The sequence below is a fragment of the Lepisosteus platostomus genome, chromosome 10, assembly GCF_059453375.1.
Source record: "Lepisosteus platostomus isolate fLepPlt1 chromosome 10, fLepPlt1.hap1, whole genome shotgun sequence".
Lineage (NCBI taxonomy): Eukaryota > Metazoa > Chordata > Actinopteri > Semionotiformes > Lepisosteidae > Lepisosteus > Lepisosteus platostomus.
Window position 1 is genome coordinate 50,822,033 of NC_142620.1, and position 17,939 is coordinate 50,839,971.

The following is a 17,939-nucleotide window of genomic DNA, read 5'->3' on the forward strand; positions in this document are numbered from 1 at the left end:
TGAGGGGTGTGCGATGAGTTCTGAATAAGCTAAGCTTGGTCTGAAGTTCAAAAACAGTTACAAGCAAGCTGAAGCCCCTGAGTCCTCCTAGGCGATGTGGTAGTTTGAAACGAATGGACCCCAGGATCCCATCCAGCAGTTCCTAGAGAGAAGCCGGGGTACCAGCTGGGTAGCTTGTTCCACACTCCCACCACTCTTTGCATAAAGCTGTACACCCACCCATAGCGCGGTGACGTTCCCTGTGAATAGCAGGGACCGCAGCTGTCGGGCTGAGGGGAGATTTCCCTTTGGCTCAACAGGCTGGGTCCCTGTTGAGTGATGCCAGAGGCCTGGGTTTGAGTCCCCGACGGTGGGGGGCCGACCTGATGCGGCAGCGGCGAGGGCGCTCACCTGAACCCTGTAGCATAACAGTATCAAAGCAAATGAGCAATAAGACAGAGGCAATCGTTCTGGGGGCAGAAGGGGTAGGTTAATCACACATTTATGTGAAATTCTGTAGTTATGGTGCTGGATTCAGTAGAGTTTTAGCCTCATTTAAGGAACCGTATATTTGTATTGTCTGAGGATTATAATTACCATACCTTATGCAATGGATGACCATTTCTTAATATGTATGGGAACACTTGGCTTTGTCAGGATAGACATGTCTGCCGGTACTCAATCGTGGTCAAGATGCAGGTGCTTTCTTTTCTAAGTCTTCGTAGCTTCCAATACAATTGTTCAAAATTGCTCAGCTCTGATTCTAACAGGCGTTTTGGGGGGGATTTATACTTCTGCTCTACTTGTATCAGAAAAGACCGCAGTCCCTTACTGTGGCATTCCGTGAAGTGATTCTGGAAACCCATGACGGCATTACAAACAGAGGGTGAAAAACCAAGTGGTGCCGGCCTGGACAGCCAGGAGTTTTCCTACGGTCAGAATGTTCCGCTAACAGCAAGCAGATAGTACAGTAAAGTACCGTGCGGGTTGGGCCGACACGTTTGTGATTAGACGGTGCAGGAGAAAATCAATGAGCGCAAATATCTGTCTCGCGCAAAACCTTTGGCGACACGCGTGCTGCAGCATTTCCGACTTTTATAAACACGATTACCGCACAATCTCAAGGCAATGTCTCGGATGCCTCTGCCTGATCCCACACCAAACCTCTCTCAGACCTGTGCGCGCTGCTACTGCCCGTTTTGACTCTTTGTGTACTTTTGTTGTAAAACGTTCCTGTTCCAATAATTCAGTTGCGTTGAGTGAGTGTCAAAATATCTATTTCAAAGGTAAGGGTTTTATCGTTTTATTTATCACGTGTAAATGTCGTAGGCCAAAGGTTTCATGCATTTATTATAATGCATATTTTATTAGATTTTGATTTCACGTACAGGTCAGATCAGGTAGGGCCATTCATTTGTGTGTAAAACTATACTGACGTTCGTATGTCACTATTACATAAAGGTGTTACGTTTCTACAAGACTACCTGCTATGGAAAGCATGTTTTTACACACAATGTGCAGCTGAATGGGTTGTTAATTACTGACCGCTGGATAGGCTTATCAGCCTAGTCGTTACACGTTTCACTACCAAAACACCATTTTTTCATCGTCGCTCAAAATATCACAAATGCAAGTAATCTCAAGTCCTCGAAACACGACCATTAAGTTTGTAACTTTGTAAGTTTTTTTTTGCAGTTAAAGTAAATTACTCTCATTGTAATAATATATTATAAATTACAATTTTTGTCATATATAGTGTAATGCTAATAACACTTTAGAGAGAATCTGTACAATGAATGAATAATACATATTTTTATCAGCAAAATCAAAACACAGCTATATACTATACATCTATATCACGAGATAACGTAAGTTTTTCAGAAGTGTGATTCATCAAAACTAGATATATCGGCATAAAGAAAATCAATCTTTTTTCATTGGAAAATACATCTGTTTCAGTGTAGAGAAGCACCAATGTCCACCGATAATTTATCGGTTCTCGAACAAAATGCAATCGCAAAAGGAAAAAAACGCCAAAATAGTTAAAAACGATTACCCCTACCTCGGAATAAAAGTGAATTTCCAGAGTAAAATGAACCCACACGTTCACATAAAGTAATCACTCCAAAAAGCTGCTCAGGTAGGTCCCCTGCTATATGTTTAAATCGACCGGCTATAGAAACGGCTCATCTAATAGGTTTAAATATCTGTAATTCAGCAAATTCTGGCCAATCAGATTCTTCAACCCTCCTCTCAATAGCATGCACGCATATTTTTTTTTATTTTAATAAACCTGTTACTTATAAGATAAGATTACTTTATTAGCCATATACAATTTCTTGCATTAGGAATTCGTGCACATATGTACCACAAAAGTACAAAAAAGAATAAAAAGGTGTAAAAACACTTTTTTTTTGCTGTAAACATTGTAAGAAGCCACTCTAGGTTGGGCAGTTGTGAAAAACAACAGTAAAAATAGTAGATCCGTTATTCATTTCATTAGTTTTATTTTGTACTTTAATTTTTTTGGAAGGCAGAGAAAAGCAATGAATTGGCTTCTGGGAAAACTGGAGTGTGTCGTGGTATGAGTGTGATGGGGTGGCACTTTCCAGGGTCTTGCTGGGTTAGGCTCCGGCTCTCCTGTGATTGTGAAATGGATGGTTATAAGCTGGATGCGAGGATGATCAGATAACCAGCCACCTTGACGGTCAGACCTTGTCCTGCACAGTGGAGTGAGGGGGTGAGAGTGGCTTGGAGGGCAAAGACCTAGCTCTCCTCTGTCTGCATTCCTCTGGTCGAGGCCGTGCGCTGGGATGTCAGGGATACTGCTCTGGAAAGCCCTGCGCAATCTGTGTCTGTCTTTCCGGTGCTGCAGTAACCATGGCGACCCAGACGCTAGCCCGCTGCCCTTGAGATAAATCTTTGTACAGATTTCCCGTCTGCTTAGCAACAGAGCTCATGCCCCAGGCTTTCAGTCCTTCATCTGGCCGAGACGCACGTTGCCCTCCTCCCCTCTCTCTTCCATTTCTGTCCTGTTTGTTTTGTTGTTTCCTCTCATTTCTTTACCTCTGTCCTTCGACCTCTGACCTCTTGATCTCTTTGACCTCAGAACTCTGACCCCTGGCCTCTTGCCCTTTGGCCTCCTTGTTTTTCTGTCCCTGCTGCTTGGCTTTTGTCAGTCCTATTGTCTCCTGGGTGCATTTGGTTTAAATCGTGTTTTCTTTTGAACAAGTTACAATGTCTTTTTTTTTGTCCTTCCATTTCAAGGCCACTTGATTGCATATCAATAAACAATGAAACTCCCTGCCACTGACAAACTGTGTGAGTTTATATCTGTGTGTGTGTGGGCGTGTGAAAAAGCAGGCAAAAGGAAGAGGAAAAACATTCTTATCACATTAACCTCATTTTTGTGAAGAGAAAACATCATTATTTGGGTGGTGGAAATTAACCTTAAAAAGATAACTTCATAACTTTCAGTTCTGATCAACCCTAATACACTGCAGTGAACATTGAGACATACTTTGGATTCAGGGATTTAGAGATTCCCTAAAGGATTTGTTAGCAGTTCATTGAGAAGGAATATTTTATCGAATTGCACTCCAAGGAATCAGTGAGTATAACCAGGTTCATGGCAATGAATAAACTGCTACTCTCAGAGGAGTGTAGCAGGTCTGTGTCATGAGACTTCATACTACACTAGCTGAGAAACCTTCAAATCTTCTCTACCTCCACTGTGAAAACTGAACTGGACCAAAAGGGAAGTGGAGTGACTCCCCAGTCAGTGTGAACAGGACATTGATCTGCTCTGGGAGTTATGAGAATCTTCAACGTCTCAAGCACTTGGGGAGTTGGATTTAGCTTCCTGAATTGTGTCGGCTTCATATCTGGGTGCTGGGGGTCATGTGTCTAATGAGCTGCACAGATCGCTGAAAAATGCTCACCTTACCTGGACCGAGCGCGATACCTCTCCCTGCAAGTATAAACCTCTTGGCCTCTGGGTGCAGGGCATTATGGGACAATGACACGCGTGTAGCAAGCCGCAGGTCACGCGTGACGTTCTCCTCGGGCTCCAGCTTCTCAGATTAGGTGCGCGTCTGGACATCAGCGCCTGCCCGGTGAGGAAATCGGAGAAACATCCACAGTAGCTGCTCTCCTGCAAGGGGGGGATGTGTGGCGACTGTTCTGGCGCGTGACTCGTCAGCATAATGTCATAACAGGGAGCGGCAGCATGAATTATTTATCCCCAGCAATGCCCTAATCTTTTAAACTGACAGGCAGGTCTGTGAATGCCAAGTGGCTGAAGGGTCTGGAGTGGCAGCTTGTCAGGAGGAATTTGAAGACCCATTTATTGCCTGTGCGGGGATGATTGAAAACAGCGGCGCAAGCTCCCTCCCTCTCTTACTGTATTTCTTGAGCTCTCTGTCTCTCGACATCTCGCAGCCACGTCCACCCAGCCCCTGACAGATCCGCGCCCGGGACTCCCAGGCTGGATGACCCGCCCCTCCCCCCGCCTCCCCAGCGCCCCCGGTTCACACTCGCCCTCCCCTTGCCGGCGGTGCTTGGCAACAGGAAGAAATCAGTGACACTTAACGCTGATTGGCACTTCAGGGAGGTGCAAACCTGCTATTACCCATAACAATGGTGCTAACCAAACACTCACGGTAGCTGGAATGCACTGTGACTCTCTCCCTCTCACTCTCTCTCTCTCTCTTAATCTGCCAATATTCCCTTTTTCATTTCTCACTCTCAGCCCCCCCCCCCCTCCTCCCGTCTTTTCTCTCTCTGCCTCCATCGCTCACCCTCTCCTTCCCTTCCTTGTCTCGCGCTCTCCTGTCTACGCTCATTCTTGGATTCTTCCACTGCGGGACCGTGAAGGAACAGTTTTGCGCTGGGAACGAGAAGCAGGATGTATTTCATCGTCCCGCTGTGCTTCCATCCGAGCAGCTGTTAATGCTGGGGGGGGGGACTGGAGTGGTTTTGTACTTTATGTGGAAATGTCCCTGCTGGCTTTTAAAGAACTCACCGCCTCTGCGTTCACTCCCGATCTCTCTGTGTGTGCCTGCCTCTTAACGTTTCTCACTCCGAAAACGTTTAAAGGGACGTTTGACACAAAGTATTGGGGGGGGGGCGGGGGCCAAAAGGAAAGCAGCTCATTCTGAAACATGTAGTCACTCACAGAGGCCAGCAGGCAGGCAGCCCAGGTAATAATCAGCAGGAATGCTCAGCCTCTCAGCCCGATGTATTTATGTATAATATAAGGAGTAAGCACGCGCCCTGTGATGGACGTGTATCCTGCCTTGTGCCTGTTGCAGGGAGAGGTTCTGGATCCCTTGCGACCCTGTATGAGATAAAGTTATGTAATGGATGATTAAGCAGTCACGATGAATGGGAAAGTGGGAAAGGGAGTATTAATTAGCTCAGTCCATTTCACAACGCTAGGTGAAAGGTGTTCTTTGCTAAATACATATAAAGCACTCTATCACCGGTCAGAGCCAGCTGTGCCACACCGATGATCTTTAATACAGCTGAGGCAGCTGTCCATGGCTCCTAAGTTTGACTTTATATGTGGAAAAAAACGTAGGCTTTCTTCCCCAGATAGGGTACTCACAGAAGAACTCCCTCTTCTTGAACTCCTGTCACGCTGTATTTCATGTGTTTCTATACTTCTGCAATGCAATTTCATAGTTGTATGAAAGCATGAGATGAGTTGGACAAGGGAAAAAGGCATGTTTTTGCAATCTGTTCCCCTTTATCAAGCCTCTTCTTCAGGGGCTGCGTTCGGTGCCAACGTGCAGCCTCACATCGTCAACCAGCCTGGGAAAAAAGTATTGAGAGACTGTGCCTGGCACAGAACACCCTGGCTCATCTGTGGATGTGGTTTTTAGAGAGCCTGGCTGGGCGTATGGGGAGTTTCTGACTGACTTACCACCCTCTAGTGATCTTATGCTATACTCTACCATGTTGGTGTGTACTGTAGTTTCATAGCCTTCCCAGTGCTTGATAGGGTCTGTAGTACCACACCATGTGACCGCATATGGGGGAGAATGAGGAAAATCAGGCACATTCCTTTGACCCACCCATCTTCAAGCCAATCATCATTTAATGCCAGCAGCCACTGGCAGCCCACTGAAGCTCAGCCTGTGTAAGGCAGGCCAGTACCTGGATGGGAGACTCCTGGGAAAAACTAAGGTTTCTTCTGGAAGAGGTGTTAGTGGGACCAGTAGGGGCAGCTTACTCTGCGTTATGTGTGGGTCCTAATGCCCCAGTATAGTGACGGGGACTTTATAGGATAAAAAGGCGCAGTCCTTCGGATGAGACTTAAAACCAAGGTCCTGACTCTCTGTGGTCATTAAAAATCCCAGGGTGTTTCTCGGAAAGACTAGGGGTGTATCTTCGTCGTCCTGGCCAAATTTCCCCCTGGCCTTTACAAATCATGGCCTCCTAATAATCCCCATCTCTGGACTGGCTTCATCACCCCACTAAATAGCTGGTGTGTGGGGAGCGTTCTGGTGCACTATGGCTGCCATCGCATCATCCAGGTGGGGGCTGCACACTGGTGGTGGTGGAGGGTAAAGAGCTTTGAGTGGAGTGTCCAGAAAAGCACTATATTAGTGTAAGCAATTATGAATTATGAATTATTATTATTAATGGCGGCAGGGGTCGCTGTCATCCAACAGAGCCCCTGCCTTTTAGTCCCACCCCATGCCAATGGGGAGTCTCAGTCACAGTCGGCTAGTGACCGGACCCAGACCTTCACCCCTGCAGTGCCCCAGCAGCGGGAGGAGAGCCGGGTTTCTGAATGACCTTCAACATGTGTCCGCCCGGTGTCAGAAGCCTCTGTTTCTCTTCAAGCCTTGAACCCCGGAGAAGATCTGCATGAACAGGGGCGGGGGGTCTGCTTTATCACAGCAGACCTCTCACCTTCCTCTCCCGCCAGGTGAATGAGTGCAGAACGGCAGACTGCCCCCCGCAGTGAGACAGCGCCCCCCCTCGCCGCTCTGCTCAGGGGATGGCCCAGGTGCAAGATGGACGGACAGACGCCTGTGGAAGGTATTTCCTCTCTTGGCCCTGGAGACTGTGCTACGGCGCTGGACTGCAGCGTGCATGCTCACTGACTGCAATCTGCTTATCTTATTCACAAGAGAATAGAAGCCGTTACAATATTCTTGGCAAAATATTATAATTGTTGATATCTATCCACTGCTGTGCACAAATCTGCGATCTTTTTATTTTTTCTACTCTTTCCATTCAATGTTTTTCCCTCTTTATGTGGAGACGCAATTGGATGCTGATCTTCTACTGCAATTTTTGGTGTTTTAATCCTGATAGATTGATGTTTAGTAGTTTAGCTTTGTGTACTTGAAGGGAGGAGCAACTGATGCTAATGAATAGAAACACCTGATGTGGGGCTATTGGATTTGATTAGTGAATATGATTAACTGCTTCGACACACGATCTTGACTGCTCCCGTATAGTTTACCTTGCTTTGCTGTTTGAAGGTTTTGAAGGCTAAAAATTGATTGATGACAAGCATGGTTACTTGTGCACTAAAAACATGCTACAAGCTTATATTTCTAAGTTCAGTCAGGCATGTTCAGTCTGATATGAGAGGGTGCAGGTGCCATTATTACATTGACTCTGATTGCTGTGTTGCTGGCTGCTGTTGCTGTGCCTGTGCTGCAGCCCTGCTGTTCTAGAGGACAGTTGCAATGGCATGGACAGTGGCAGCCTGACTCCAGGCGCAGCTCGACAGGTCTCCATTCTGCGCCACCCCACTCACGGTTTCGGCTTCGTCGCTGGCAGCGAGCGGCCCGTCATTGTGCGCTCTGTCTCCCCAGGTAGGGCGGGGCCAGGGGTCGATGGGGTCAATAGGGGTGGAGGGATGGGGAGGGCAGAGAAGGGGGGGGGCAGTCATGTTAATGAGCATGTTTGTTTCATGCAGAAACACCCCCCATGTTTCAGTGCAGAAGGCTGTCGCTTGCTTCGTGGCAGAAGTTCTCTGCTCAGAAATGTGCTCTTTTTTGTGTCGTTTTATTTCATAATGACCATGGGCAGCAGAGCCTGAACCTTGTTGAAAATTGTAGAACCTCTAATTACAAGCCAATAAATTAAAAGGGGCAGGACAGTGGCACAGTGGTTAACATTGCTGCCTTGGTGCAATGGTGCCCTGGGTTCCAATTCCAGATCTGGGGTGTTCTCTACGTGGAGTATATATATGTTCTCCCCATGAATACTCCCCATGTTCCTCCTACAGTCCAAATACATGCTGATAGGTTCATTGGCTTCTGGGAAAATTGGCTCTGGCGTGATTGCGTGTGTATATGTGTCTGCTCTGCCATGGACTAGCGTCCTGTCCAGCATGTTCCCTGCCTTGCCTGTTGCCTGCTCCCGTTGCCTGCTGGGACAGTCTCCTGCTGCTCCACGACCCTGAACAGGAGGAAGTGGTTAGAAAATGGATGGATGGATGAATTCCTTGGATCATCTTCTACAAAGTTCCTCTTCCAATTAAAGAACAACAAAGGCTGACAGGGCTGTCAGAGGCCTGTCTCCTTGTACCTCATTGCAGCGTCTGTCTCTGTGTCCTTCTGTCCCTCACTTCTCCTGTGGGCCATCCCTGCCTTCCAACTCTGTGACTCAGGTGGGCCTTCAGAGGGGAAGCTTCTGCCTGGAGACCAGATCCTTGCCATTAACGAGGAACCTGTGAGCGAAGTGTCCCGAGAGAGAGTCATAGACCTTGTAAGGTAACACCCTTCACTGTGACCGGGGGGCGGGGCAAGGGGCGGGGCATGGAGTGGGAAACAGGGCGGGGCACAGGGCAAGGCGGAGCCTCTGCTGTGTAGAATTGCAACAGAAAAATGTATTGCAGTGTCCTCTGTTGCGTTGATGCCTGAAAATTTTGGGGGACTTTAGAACATCATCAAAAACGTCGATCCGGCGCAGCAAGCCTCCGTATAATTTCATTAATGGCAAAGAATAAATTGTCACAATGCTCAGATATTTTTTTTTTTTCGCTTCAACAGTTTAAATATTTGCCAGCAAAAAAAGTGTATAAATTGTAGATGAATTGACTGCAATTTTCCACTGCGCTGTGAAGACAGAGCATGAAATATTTTATACTGTGAGGTGAAAGGTTGGCAGTCTAATTGCATTGCTAAGATTTATATTCCTCACATGCACGGTCCCATTCTCCCTGGAGGCTTTCAACCAGAGGATTCTTGTCACCCTGGGTGAAACACAACTTTTGGATAAACAGCATGGAGACACAGGTCATTTGCTGGGGGGGTCTCCGCCTGCTGCCTGTTGGTTGTGTTTCTTGAAGTGTCAATTACAGCCTGGTGCCGAATGAGAGGGCTGCAGATCCTGCACAGGGGATCAAGGCTTATAGCAGGTGGAGAAAGACCCCTGTCTAATGAGTCCGCCTGTCGTGCGCTGGGCCATCACAGTGCTCAATTCCTGTTGAACTCAGCCTCCCTGCTGGGAATTAGCAAGTAAAAAAGAGACAAAAATGGAGTGAAATAAAGTTTCATAAGGGCATGACAATTGGTAGGTTCAGCTGCTTGTGCTGCTTGAGAAGGAGTTTCCATGAAATGCATTTTCACCCCCGAAACAGCTGTGTTCACCCTGAGCTTAGTCTGCCATGGTGAGCTCCCCCTCTTCCAGGGGGAAATGGACTTGCCCAAATTGGCCACTACCAACTTATCTCGGGAGGGTAGTGTAGGGCTGGTTTGGGAGAGAACTCTGTGCCAGTCTGGCAGTGTGATGCCCTTATCTCACACCATGTCTTTTCTTCCTAGGAGCTGCAAGGAATCCATCATTCTCACTGTGTTACAGCCTCACCAGGTAAGCATGGCTGACTGGTACACAATAATCATAAATTGCTTGTATATACTTTTCTGAAGGGGCTACACATGTCCTTAGATATAGGGGTGGTCTGACTTCATCCACACCTTAATCCAGGACCTACAAAGGTGACATGTAGAAGCTACCAACAGACTCACTACATAGACACAGGCTGGAGAAGTGAGTAAATTGCCATCTTCCAGTCCCCCAGCTTCACCTAGGGCAGCTAACTGGTTTCTCCTGGGAGGTCTGTCATCCCAGTACTCACCAGGCACAGTTGGGCCAGGGTCTGAGATCTGGCTTTAATGTGGTTCGACTGCTGTTGACTGGAGTGCACACCTGACCATACTGACCAGTACAGTGCCAGGTACCTGAACCCACACTGACCACCGGACCACGAGCCCTAGCGAAAAATCATTCCATTTACAAGTCAAGTGGCCCAAACCTGTAAATATCTAGAAGAGTGCGGTGTCACTTGTGCATGTGTGTCGTAGTCACACAGTCCATATTTCAGGTGGAAGTGTTAACAGAAATACTATCAGGGTAGTGGAAATGCTAAATCCGCTGGCATGAAACTTAAGTGCTGTATAGTGGAGGTGAATACAAGATTAACCTTGTATCCCTGAAAGTGAAAGTATTAACATATCACTGTTCTGCAGGTTTCCTTTTTTGGTAGGCATCAAAAATATATGAAGTATAAAACTGATGAAATACACTGTAATACAGCGTAGGGCCTGAAAAAGGTGTGAGGCAGTAGTCAGGGGTTGTGCCTGGAAGATCGATGATTTAGATTGCAGGTGGGGTGCTAGTGTTACGTAGGTACTTTACTCTATTTGCTTCGGTAAAAAGCCCAGCTGTACAAAGGCAAGCTGCTCTGGACTGATGCGTCCGTCAAGTCAAATCATCTGTACATTTCAGAAAGCTGATCGTGATGCAGGACATGGCTCTGACACATGCCGCACTATCACAGGTGAGGCTGACTCACCTGTCCCCAGAGCAGTAGAGAGCGTCTGCAGTAGAAGGGTCCCATGGGGAAGTGAGCCCCACCAGTTTTTGAAATACACATAGATGAGGCTATTTGCTCCTGGGCTAAGGAGCAGGGAAAGACACAGAAGGGATCGATGGTTTGTCCAGAGGTGCGTTAATGCAATGGCTGCTTCATCCTCAGTGCACTTACACCCAGATAGCTCCATTACTGTCCACATTATTACCACAGCACCCCCCGAAACCGATCAATGCCAATCAGCCATGCCTCTTGCACACGGCTGCAGATATAACTATTAGCACCCTGTATCTGAAACAAATCCAATGATTTATTAAAGGGATAGTCAGAATGCTTTTGAAAGTTTATTTCAGATCTGCTTGTTCTCCACACTGGGGTTGTGTAATGTGAATGGCTGTGCAGTATTACAGAATTACTGTAAAGTAACTAGAGAGGACTCAGCCATTTGCACCTGCACTAGATGGCAAAGCTGCCCTTTCTCTCATCTGAGTCTTTAATCCAAACAATTAAGGCGGAATGGGATGAACTTGCATTGGTCTAGACTGACAGGCTGTCCTCTTCAGCTTACAAGGTGGTGGGAAATTGGACCATCGGAGAGGGAAGCTTTCTCTCGGTGTCTGTTGCCTTCTTCCCCTTGTCCAGAATGGAGTGCCAGTAGACGGGGGGCTTTTTACTCTTTTTACTTAAAGGTGTTACTCTCTCTCTCTCTCCCTTCCAGTCACCCAAGTCGGCCTTCATCAGCGCTGCCAAGAAAGCCCGGCTTAGGACCAATCCGCCAAAAGTCCGTTTCTCCGAGCAGGTCTCCGTTAGCGACCCCGATCCGGTAGGTCAGCGCCACACCGCCCACAGGGATCTGTGTCTCTCGTCACACTTTTAAGCAGCTTTTCTCTGACCTAACACTCTGACACTGCATCTGTGTCACAAAAGGCCCCTTAACATTCGAAGGAGGCTGGGGACCAGGAGGCTCTTTACAGTAGACACGCTGACAGGAAGTAATTATGCTAGAATCCTTCTGCATGTGCTGCTCCACAGACGTTTTTGGAATGTAAGGCTCAAACGAGAAAAATAACATTTCAGCAGATTCCAGATTTTTAAACTCCTGGGTTACTAGCTCAGGGTTTTTTTATTAATCCATTTTGTTTCATGATGGGTTTTTTTTTCCAAAACACAGTGCAGTAGCTGAACACCAAACTGCTCTCCTCGCTTATCAAGCCCTTTCATCAGAGTTACCCCTCTTCATCAGAGTTACCCCCTTTCATCAGAATTACCCCCTTTCATCAAAGTTATCCCTCTTCATCAGAGTTACCCTCTTCATCAGAGTTACCCTCTTTCATCAGTTACCCCTCTTCATCAGAGTTACCCTCTTTCATCAGAGTTACCCCCTTTCATTAGAGTTACCCCCTTTCATCAGTTACCCCATTTCATCAGAGTTACCCCACTGTCATCAGAGTTAACCTCTTTCATCAGAGTTACCCCTCTTCATCAGAGTTACCCTCTTTCATCAGAGTTACCCCCTTTCATTAGAGTTACCCCCTTTCATCACTTACCCCATTTCATCAGAGTTACCCCTCTTCATCAGAGTTACCCCACTGTCATCAGAGTTACCCCTCTTCATCAGAGTTACCCCCTCTGGGTATCCTATCAAAGGAGTCAGTTGGCTGCGATGGATTTGACTGTGTTATCAGAGAGCCCTCCAAGCCCTTATAGGTCTCACCCTGAAACCATGGATCCGAGAAGCAGCAGCGAGATCCGAACAAATGATGTCAGTAAAGGCCAGGATCCACTGATGCTTGATGTCACAGCACCTAAACGCTCGCTTTTCCCCCACAAGTGAAGACAAGCCACATGTTCAGCAGGGAGAAGTCGTTCTTTGATTTGAAATCCGCCTCAGACTGTTCCATAATCCACTGCAAGGCAGAGATAGTGGTTAAACAAAGAGTGAATGACAACAGAGATTGGTGTGCAGTGGGCTTATCCTACACATCAGAGAACCACAGACCTTAAAGTCTGAAGAAGAGCTTACATTTGAGATATTTTGTTGTTTGAACTAACATGTTAAGAGAAGTACAAGAAGAGTATTTTCTGGCACTACAAGGTTTGGGATTAATAAAAAATGCGCCGCTTGCAACACAAATCCACTGTGAGTCTGATGTTCCATAAGGACCCATCAGACAATGAAGCCATTAGAGAAACTAAACAGCCTCTTCTACCTGCGGCATGGTCTTGAAGATGAATCGAAGTAAACAGGGGGAAGAGTGGAAGTTTTCTTCACTGTTCCCTGAAGGAGAAATTGTCTGATTGAAACAAATCAGGACAACAACCTTCCCAAACCTCCCACTTGGCCACCTGGCTCTCCGGTGCAGTTCCTTACATGCAGGAAGTTTATTAGATCTGACGTGCATGTATTTCAGCAGTGCTAACTCAATGCAATGCACAAATGTCATATGGCACCTGAGCTTTCTTGAAGAAATAGAGGAAAATGAGGCTGTCTCCTGCGTGAGTTAATTTGATCATATGTCACAATTTCCAATACACTGTGGCATCCTCTAATTGCTATAGTAGGCCAGGCGTGAATTAACTCTATCACACGCAGCCTGCCAGTGGTTTATCAGTAATTTGAAACAAACCGTCCTATCTGGTTTTAAATTGCCTGCCCTAATGCTGCAGTCTCCCATGACTCCATGCAATCATCTACTGCAACCTCTTTTGTTAATGCTGAAATGCTTCGGCACAGCAATCCATAATGCTAAATACAGCAATTAATAGCGCCATCACTGCCTAGTCACATGTACAAAAGATACTAGAGCACTACATGGTCGACACTGAGAGTGCGCTGCACTAAACCAGATTGTTTTGCACGGTGTAAGAACATTTTTTTTTGTTCCATAAAATCTTTCTGTTTAGAAATAGCAAACCACTTGATCCACTTTATTTGCATAGGTTGATATTCTGGTATTTACCTCTGAAAGCAGCTGTGTCAGTTTTTAAATTTAAACTCTCCCATGACCCCCATCCCCAGCACCGCCACTGTAGGACACAGAGCAGAGCTCTCCTCTCGCAGAAGGGCCCCAGGGTTCCCTGCAACAGGAAGAGCAAACAGGCAAGACAGCTCCCTTCTAACCCTGTCACATAGTTTACTTTAAAGAGGGTTTTCATGAGCGAGCATAAACTGACCTTGAGTTACTTTTTTATTGTAAGAAGTTATCCATGCAATATTTAATTATGCATGACTTGTGATACCGCTTCTGCCTGAACTCACCCTGAATATATATTAAACTTGGCAATTAAGTTTAAAACAAAATAACGCTATGTAGTCTTTGATCATAGAGTAGCGGAGCTGCAGCAGGTTGCAGTAGAACCGGGCCGCACTCAGGGCTGCCTGCTAGCAGAGTCCAGGTCCGGACGGGGTTCTGAGGCAGTAGCGCCCCCGGTCCTGATGGAAAGAGCTTCTCTGCTCTTGTTCTTCCTCAGCTCCAGACTCCATGCTTTTTTGCAGAAATGTTCTTCTCCACCCCCATCCATCCCATTATTTTATTATGTCATCCTTTCTTTAAACTTTCTTCCGAGTTCGTTTACATCTTTTCACTTTCCTTACAGTGGCAGATGTGTCCCCACCAAAAAACCTCTGCAAAAAAATGGATTCATTAACTCTCACAATTTAGTCCAGTCTTCCCAGCATCTAGTGCCCCTCCCAGCATGGTGACACAGTGGTTAGCAGTGCTGGGGTCCTGGGTTCAGTTCCTGGGATACTATCTGTGTGGAGTTTGCATGGTCTCCCCTGTTCGTGTGCGTTTTCTCAGGGTGCTTCGGTTTTCTCCCAGTCTAAAGACATACTGGGGGGGGGATAAGTGGCTTCTGGGGAAACAGGCCCTGGTGTGAGTGTGTGTGTTTGTGTCTGTCTGCTCTGCAATGGACCGGTGACCCATCCAGGGTGTATCCTGCCATATGCCTGTTGCTTGCCTGGGTAGGCTCCCCCCTGACCCTGAAGTGGAGCAAGAGGGTAGAAAATGGCTGGATGGATGTCCTACTTGACACTCCCCTGAATATTCCTTCCTCTCGCTCCAGGCCTGGGCCATGTCCCTGCCTGACTGGACTGGGGCTCCCCAGGTGATGGAGCTCAGTGGGCTCTGGCCCCAAGGTTAGAAGTGAGACAGGTCAGCCAGGGCTCTCCTGGCGCACAGCAAAACAGCGCCCCCCTCTGCGAGTTCTCGTGGAGCTTGTCGCGCGCCAAAAGCGGGGTCCTGGTGGGTGGATGGGTCCCAGGAGCATGTCTGCATGCTCTTCATCACCCTCACAGCGCCCCCTACAGGAGCCTTTGCAGTGAGCCGGGCAGTTCTTATCTGGGAGAAGGTGGGGAGGGGGCGAGGGGACGTCCAGTGAAATTGATCAAAACGAGTGCGAAAGCTTTTCTTTCTGAGGTTCTCTCTGCTTTCACAAAGTCAATCTTCTCTTCTCCCTGCCTGCTGACCGGCTGCCCTGTGCCTGTTCCCAGACCATGCTGAAGGACGACACCCTGCTGCTCATCCCCAACGTGCTCAAGGTGTTCCTGGAGAACGGGCAGATCAAGTCCTTCACCTTCGACAGCAGGACCACCGTCAGGGTAGGGGGGGCACGAGGAGGAGGGGGGGATCCGGACTGGCCTGGGAAACGGAGATCAGGGGTGGAGCACGAGCAGGCAATAAGGGGGACACACATAGGAGGCCCTCGTGGGAGAGCGTGGCTGGTGTTAAACTCCGGGGATTCTCTGGGGGACCCACAAGAGGGTACTACAGGCCAAAGGGAAACATTATAAACAGAGACCGATGTCACTTTCGAAAGCTGTCTCGGGAAATATTTCACCAGAAAGAAAAATCAAGCCTTTTCATGGTGTTAAACTTGGCAGCACATGGACAAAGCCTCATGCCGTAAAGATACAGATCAGCTTGTAAAGCTGATTGGGCCAGCGCTGGCGGGGGCAGGGGGCTCCCTAACGCTGGTCTAATTAAATGGTCTAATTAGATGTACTTAAGTTAAATAAAAATTGATAAATGTTTAATGCAAGCCACTTATATAAGATCATGTTAGGCCATAAGTGATTAAAACAATTTGGATTTGCATTAGTCCTGGTCTCCGGGAGCAGGAGGGAGGCAGTGTGGGACTTCATTAGGCCTGAAAGCCATGATGTCAGAAAGAATGTTGGTGCTTTGCTTAGAGCTGATGGACTACGAGGGAGGCAGTGTGAATTTGAGGTAGGAACTGAGGCAGTGGGAGGGAGGCAGTGTGAATTAGGGGTACGGGCTGAGGCAGCGGGAGGGAGGCAGGGTGAATTCGAGGTAGGAGCTGAGGCAGTGGGAGGGAGGCAGGGTGAATTAGGGGTACGGGCTGAGGCAGTGGGAGGGAGGCAGTGTGAATTAGGGGTACGGGCTGAGGCAGCAAGAGGGAGGCAGGGTGAATTCGAGGTAGGGGCCGAGGCAGCGGGAGGGAGGCAGTGTGAATTCGAGGTAGGGGCCGAGGCAGCGGGAGGGAGGCAGGGTGAATTCGAGGTAGGGGCCGAGGCAGTGGGAGGGAGGCAGGGTGTATCAGGGGTACAGGAGTTCCCAGAGGGCTTGCCTTGTCTTTAGCACCGCTGGCAGAACAGCTGGCAGTGTCTGTTCCTGGCAGGTCCCCTTGCCGGTTCCCCTGCAGTCAGGATCCTGACAGCTGATTCCCAGCACAGCATCTGAACACCTCCTCTCTGACGTGTTTAAGACCACAAGGACGGCTACATCTAGCCTGTCTAGCTCACCGAGGATCTCATCCAGCGGTTTCTTGGGAGAAGCCAGGGTATTGGCTTCAACGACATGGCTGGGTCGTGTGTTCCACGCTCCCACAACCCCTTGCGTAAAGACGTGCCTCCTGCTCTCAGGCTTAGAAATGGAGATGGTTGGAGAGGCTGTGTAGCCAGGCATTTCTTCAAAGCTCCTCTTTGCTCGGCCGTCTGCCTCTGACAGCTGATCGCTCTCTGCGGCTCTGCGAGGCTGACAGGTCGGCTGCGCCCGGCTGATCACTCCTGCTGGATAGAGGCCACGCGCCCCGACAGTGGCGCACACACCGAATCGCGGGCCTTAGAGATGTTCTGTGAGAGAAAGGCAGGCTGCAGCCCCCTAAAAGAACGCCAGACCCCAGAGAAACACTCAACAGCCTGGACTTCCAGGAAACCTGAAACCCTTTAAGTCAGATCTTACCCCAATTAATACCAATGATAAAAATCCCCAAGAGATTATTTTTGCAAACAAAACATTTGGCAATTGAGCTGCAGATGACAGCAGCATATAATAAAAGTTGTTAAATTAGTTCATTATGTATAATGAATCATGATTTACTAGAGAATTCTAAGTGACAGCATATCCCGGAGGTCCAGGCACACTCCTCCATTTGGCAAGCCAAGTGCTGACGCGCACAAAATGAAGTGTCCAAAAGCCGAGAGATTCGGAGTGGTATGCTTTATTTTTCTTTTAGTGGTATTTTGGGGCATTTTTTTCGGTGTTCAGTTTTAGCTTTGGTGTCTTTTTCTAAATGGGGAAGGGCGAGGTTAACAGATCACAGGCTCACTGGCCTGAGCTCCTGCAGAGTCCGCAGCCCCTGGGACGGATCGGCCCAGGTGTTGGTTCTGGGGCTCCGGGATGGTGCCCTGTCCTCGCTGGCCCGCCCCAGGCTTGCTCCGGGAATGCAGCACGAGCCCTGCGCTACGACACTGCGCTCACACAGACCTTAACAACGTCTCCGCAGTCTCTCTGCGGCCCGGGGGTCCGCTGTAGGAGATATGCTACTAATTGACTGGCCAGGGCAGTAGGTTTTTGCGACTCTGCATATAAAAGCATAGCGCTCCAGGGGAAAAGAGCTTGAGGTGGGCTTTGTGCTGATGAGTAACAAGTTCTTCCTTTCTTACGCACGGGTCTGGTCACCCCCGGTGCTTTGTAGGGGACACCGCATGTGACTGAGCTTTCTGTGGACAGGGACTTGAACCTAGATGGGGAGCCTGCCCAGGTGACTGGCAGGCATTGGCCATCAGACCCCGGTATTATCAGGAGGACGCTCAAAACATGAGTCTCCACGCCCCCTGGGGTGACCAGAGCCATGAGGTGCCTCCACTCCCCCC

At 48.2% G+C, this 17,939-nt stretch overlaps 1 protein-coding gene across 3 annotated transcripts in view; it reads left to right on the top strand.

The window, feature by feature from the left end:
* Nucleotides 1–17,939, top strand: part of frmpd3 (FERM and PDZ domain containing 3) — a 105,522-nt gene that overhangs the window by 72,383 nt on the left and 15,200 nt on the right. For 2 of the 3 annotated variants that reach the window (XM_088596997.1, XM_088596999.1), the window contains exons 2-7: nucleotides 6,917–7,029; nucleotides 7,663–7,817; nucleotides 8,618–8,720; nucleotides 9,774–9,819; nucleotides 11,541–11,645; nucleotides 15,315–15,422. In XM_088596997.1, the coding sequence (XP_088453123.1) occupies nucleotides 6,989–7,029; nucleotides 7,663–7,817; nucleotides 8,618–8,720; nucleotides 9,774–9,819; nucleotides 11,541–11,645; nucleotides 15,315–15,422 (558 nt within the window). In that variant the 5' untranslated portion in view covers nucleotides 6,917–6,988. Of the gene's footprint in view, nucleotides 1–6,916; nucleotides 7,030–7,662; nucleotides 7,818–8,617; nucleotides 8,721–9,773; nucleotides 9,820–11,540; nucleotides 11,646–15,314; nucleotides 15,423–17,939 lie in introns of those variants that run through there. The other variant, XM_088596998.1, reaches the window with a different exon arrangement.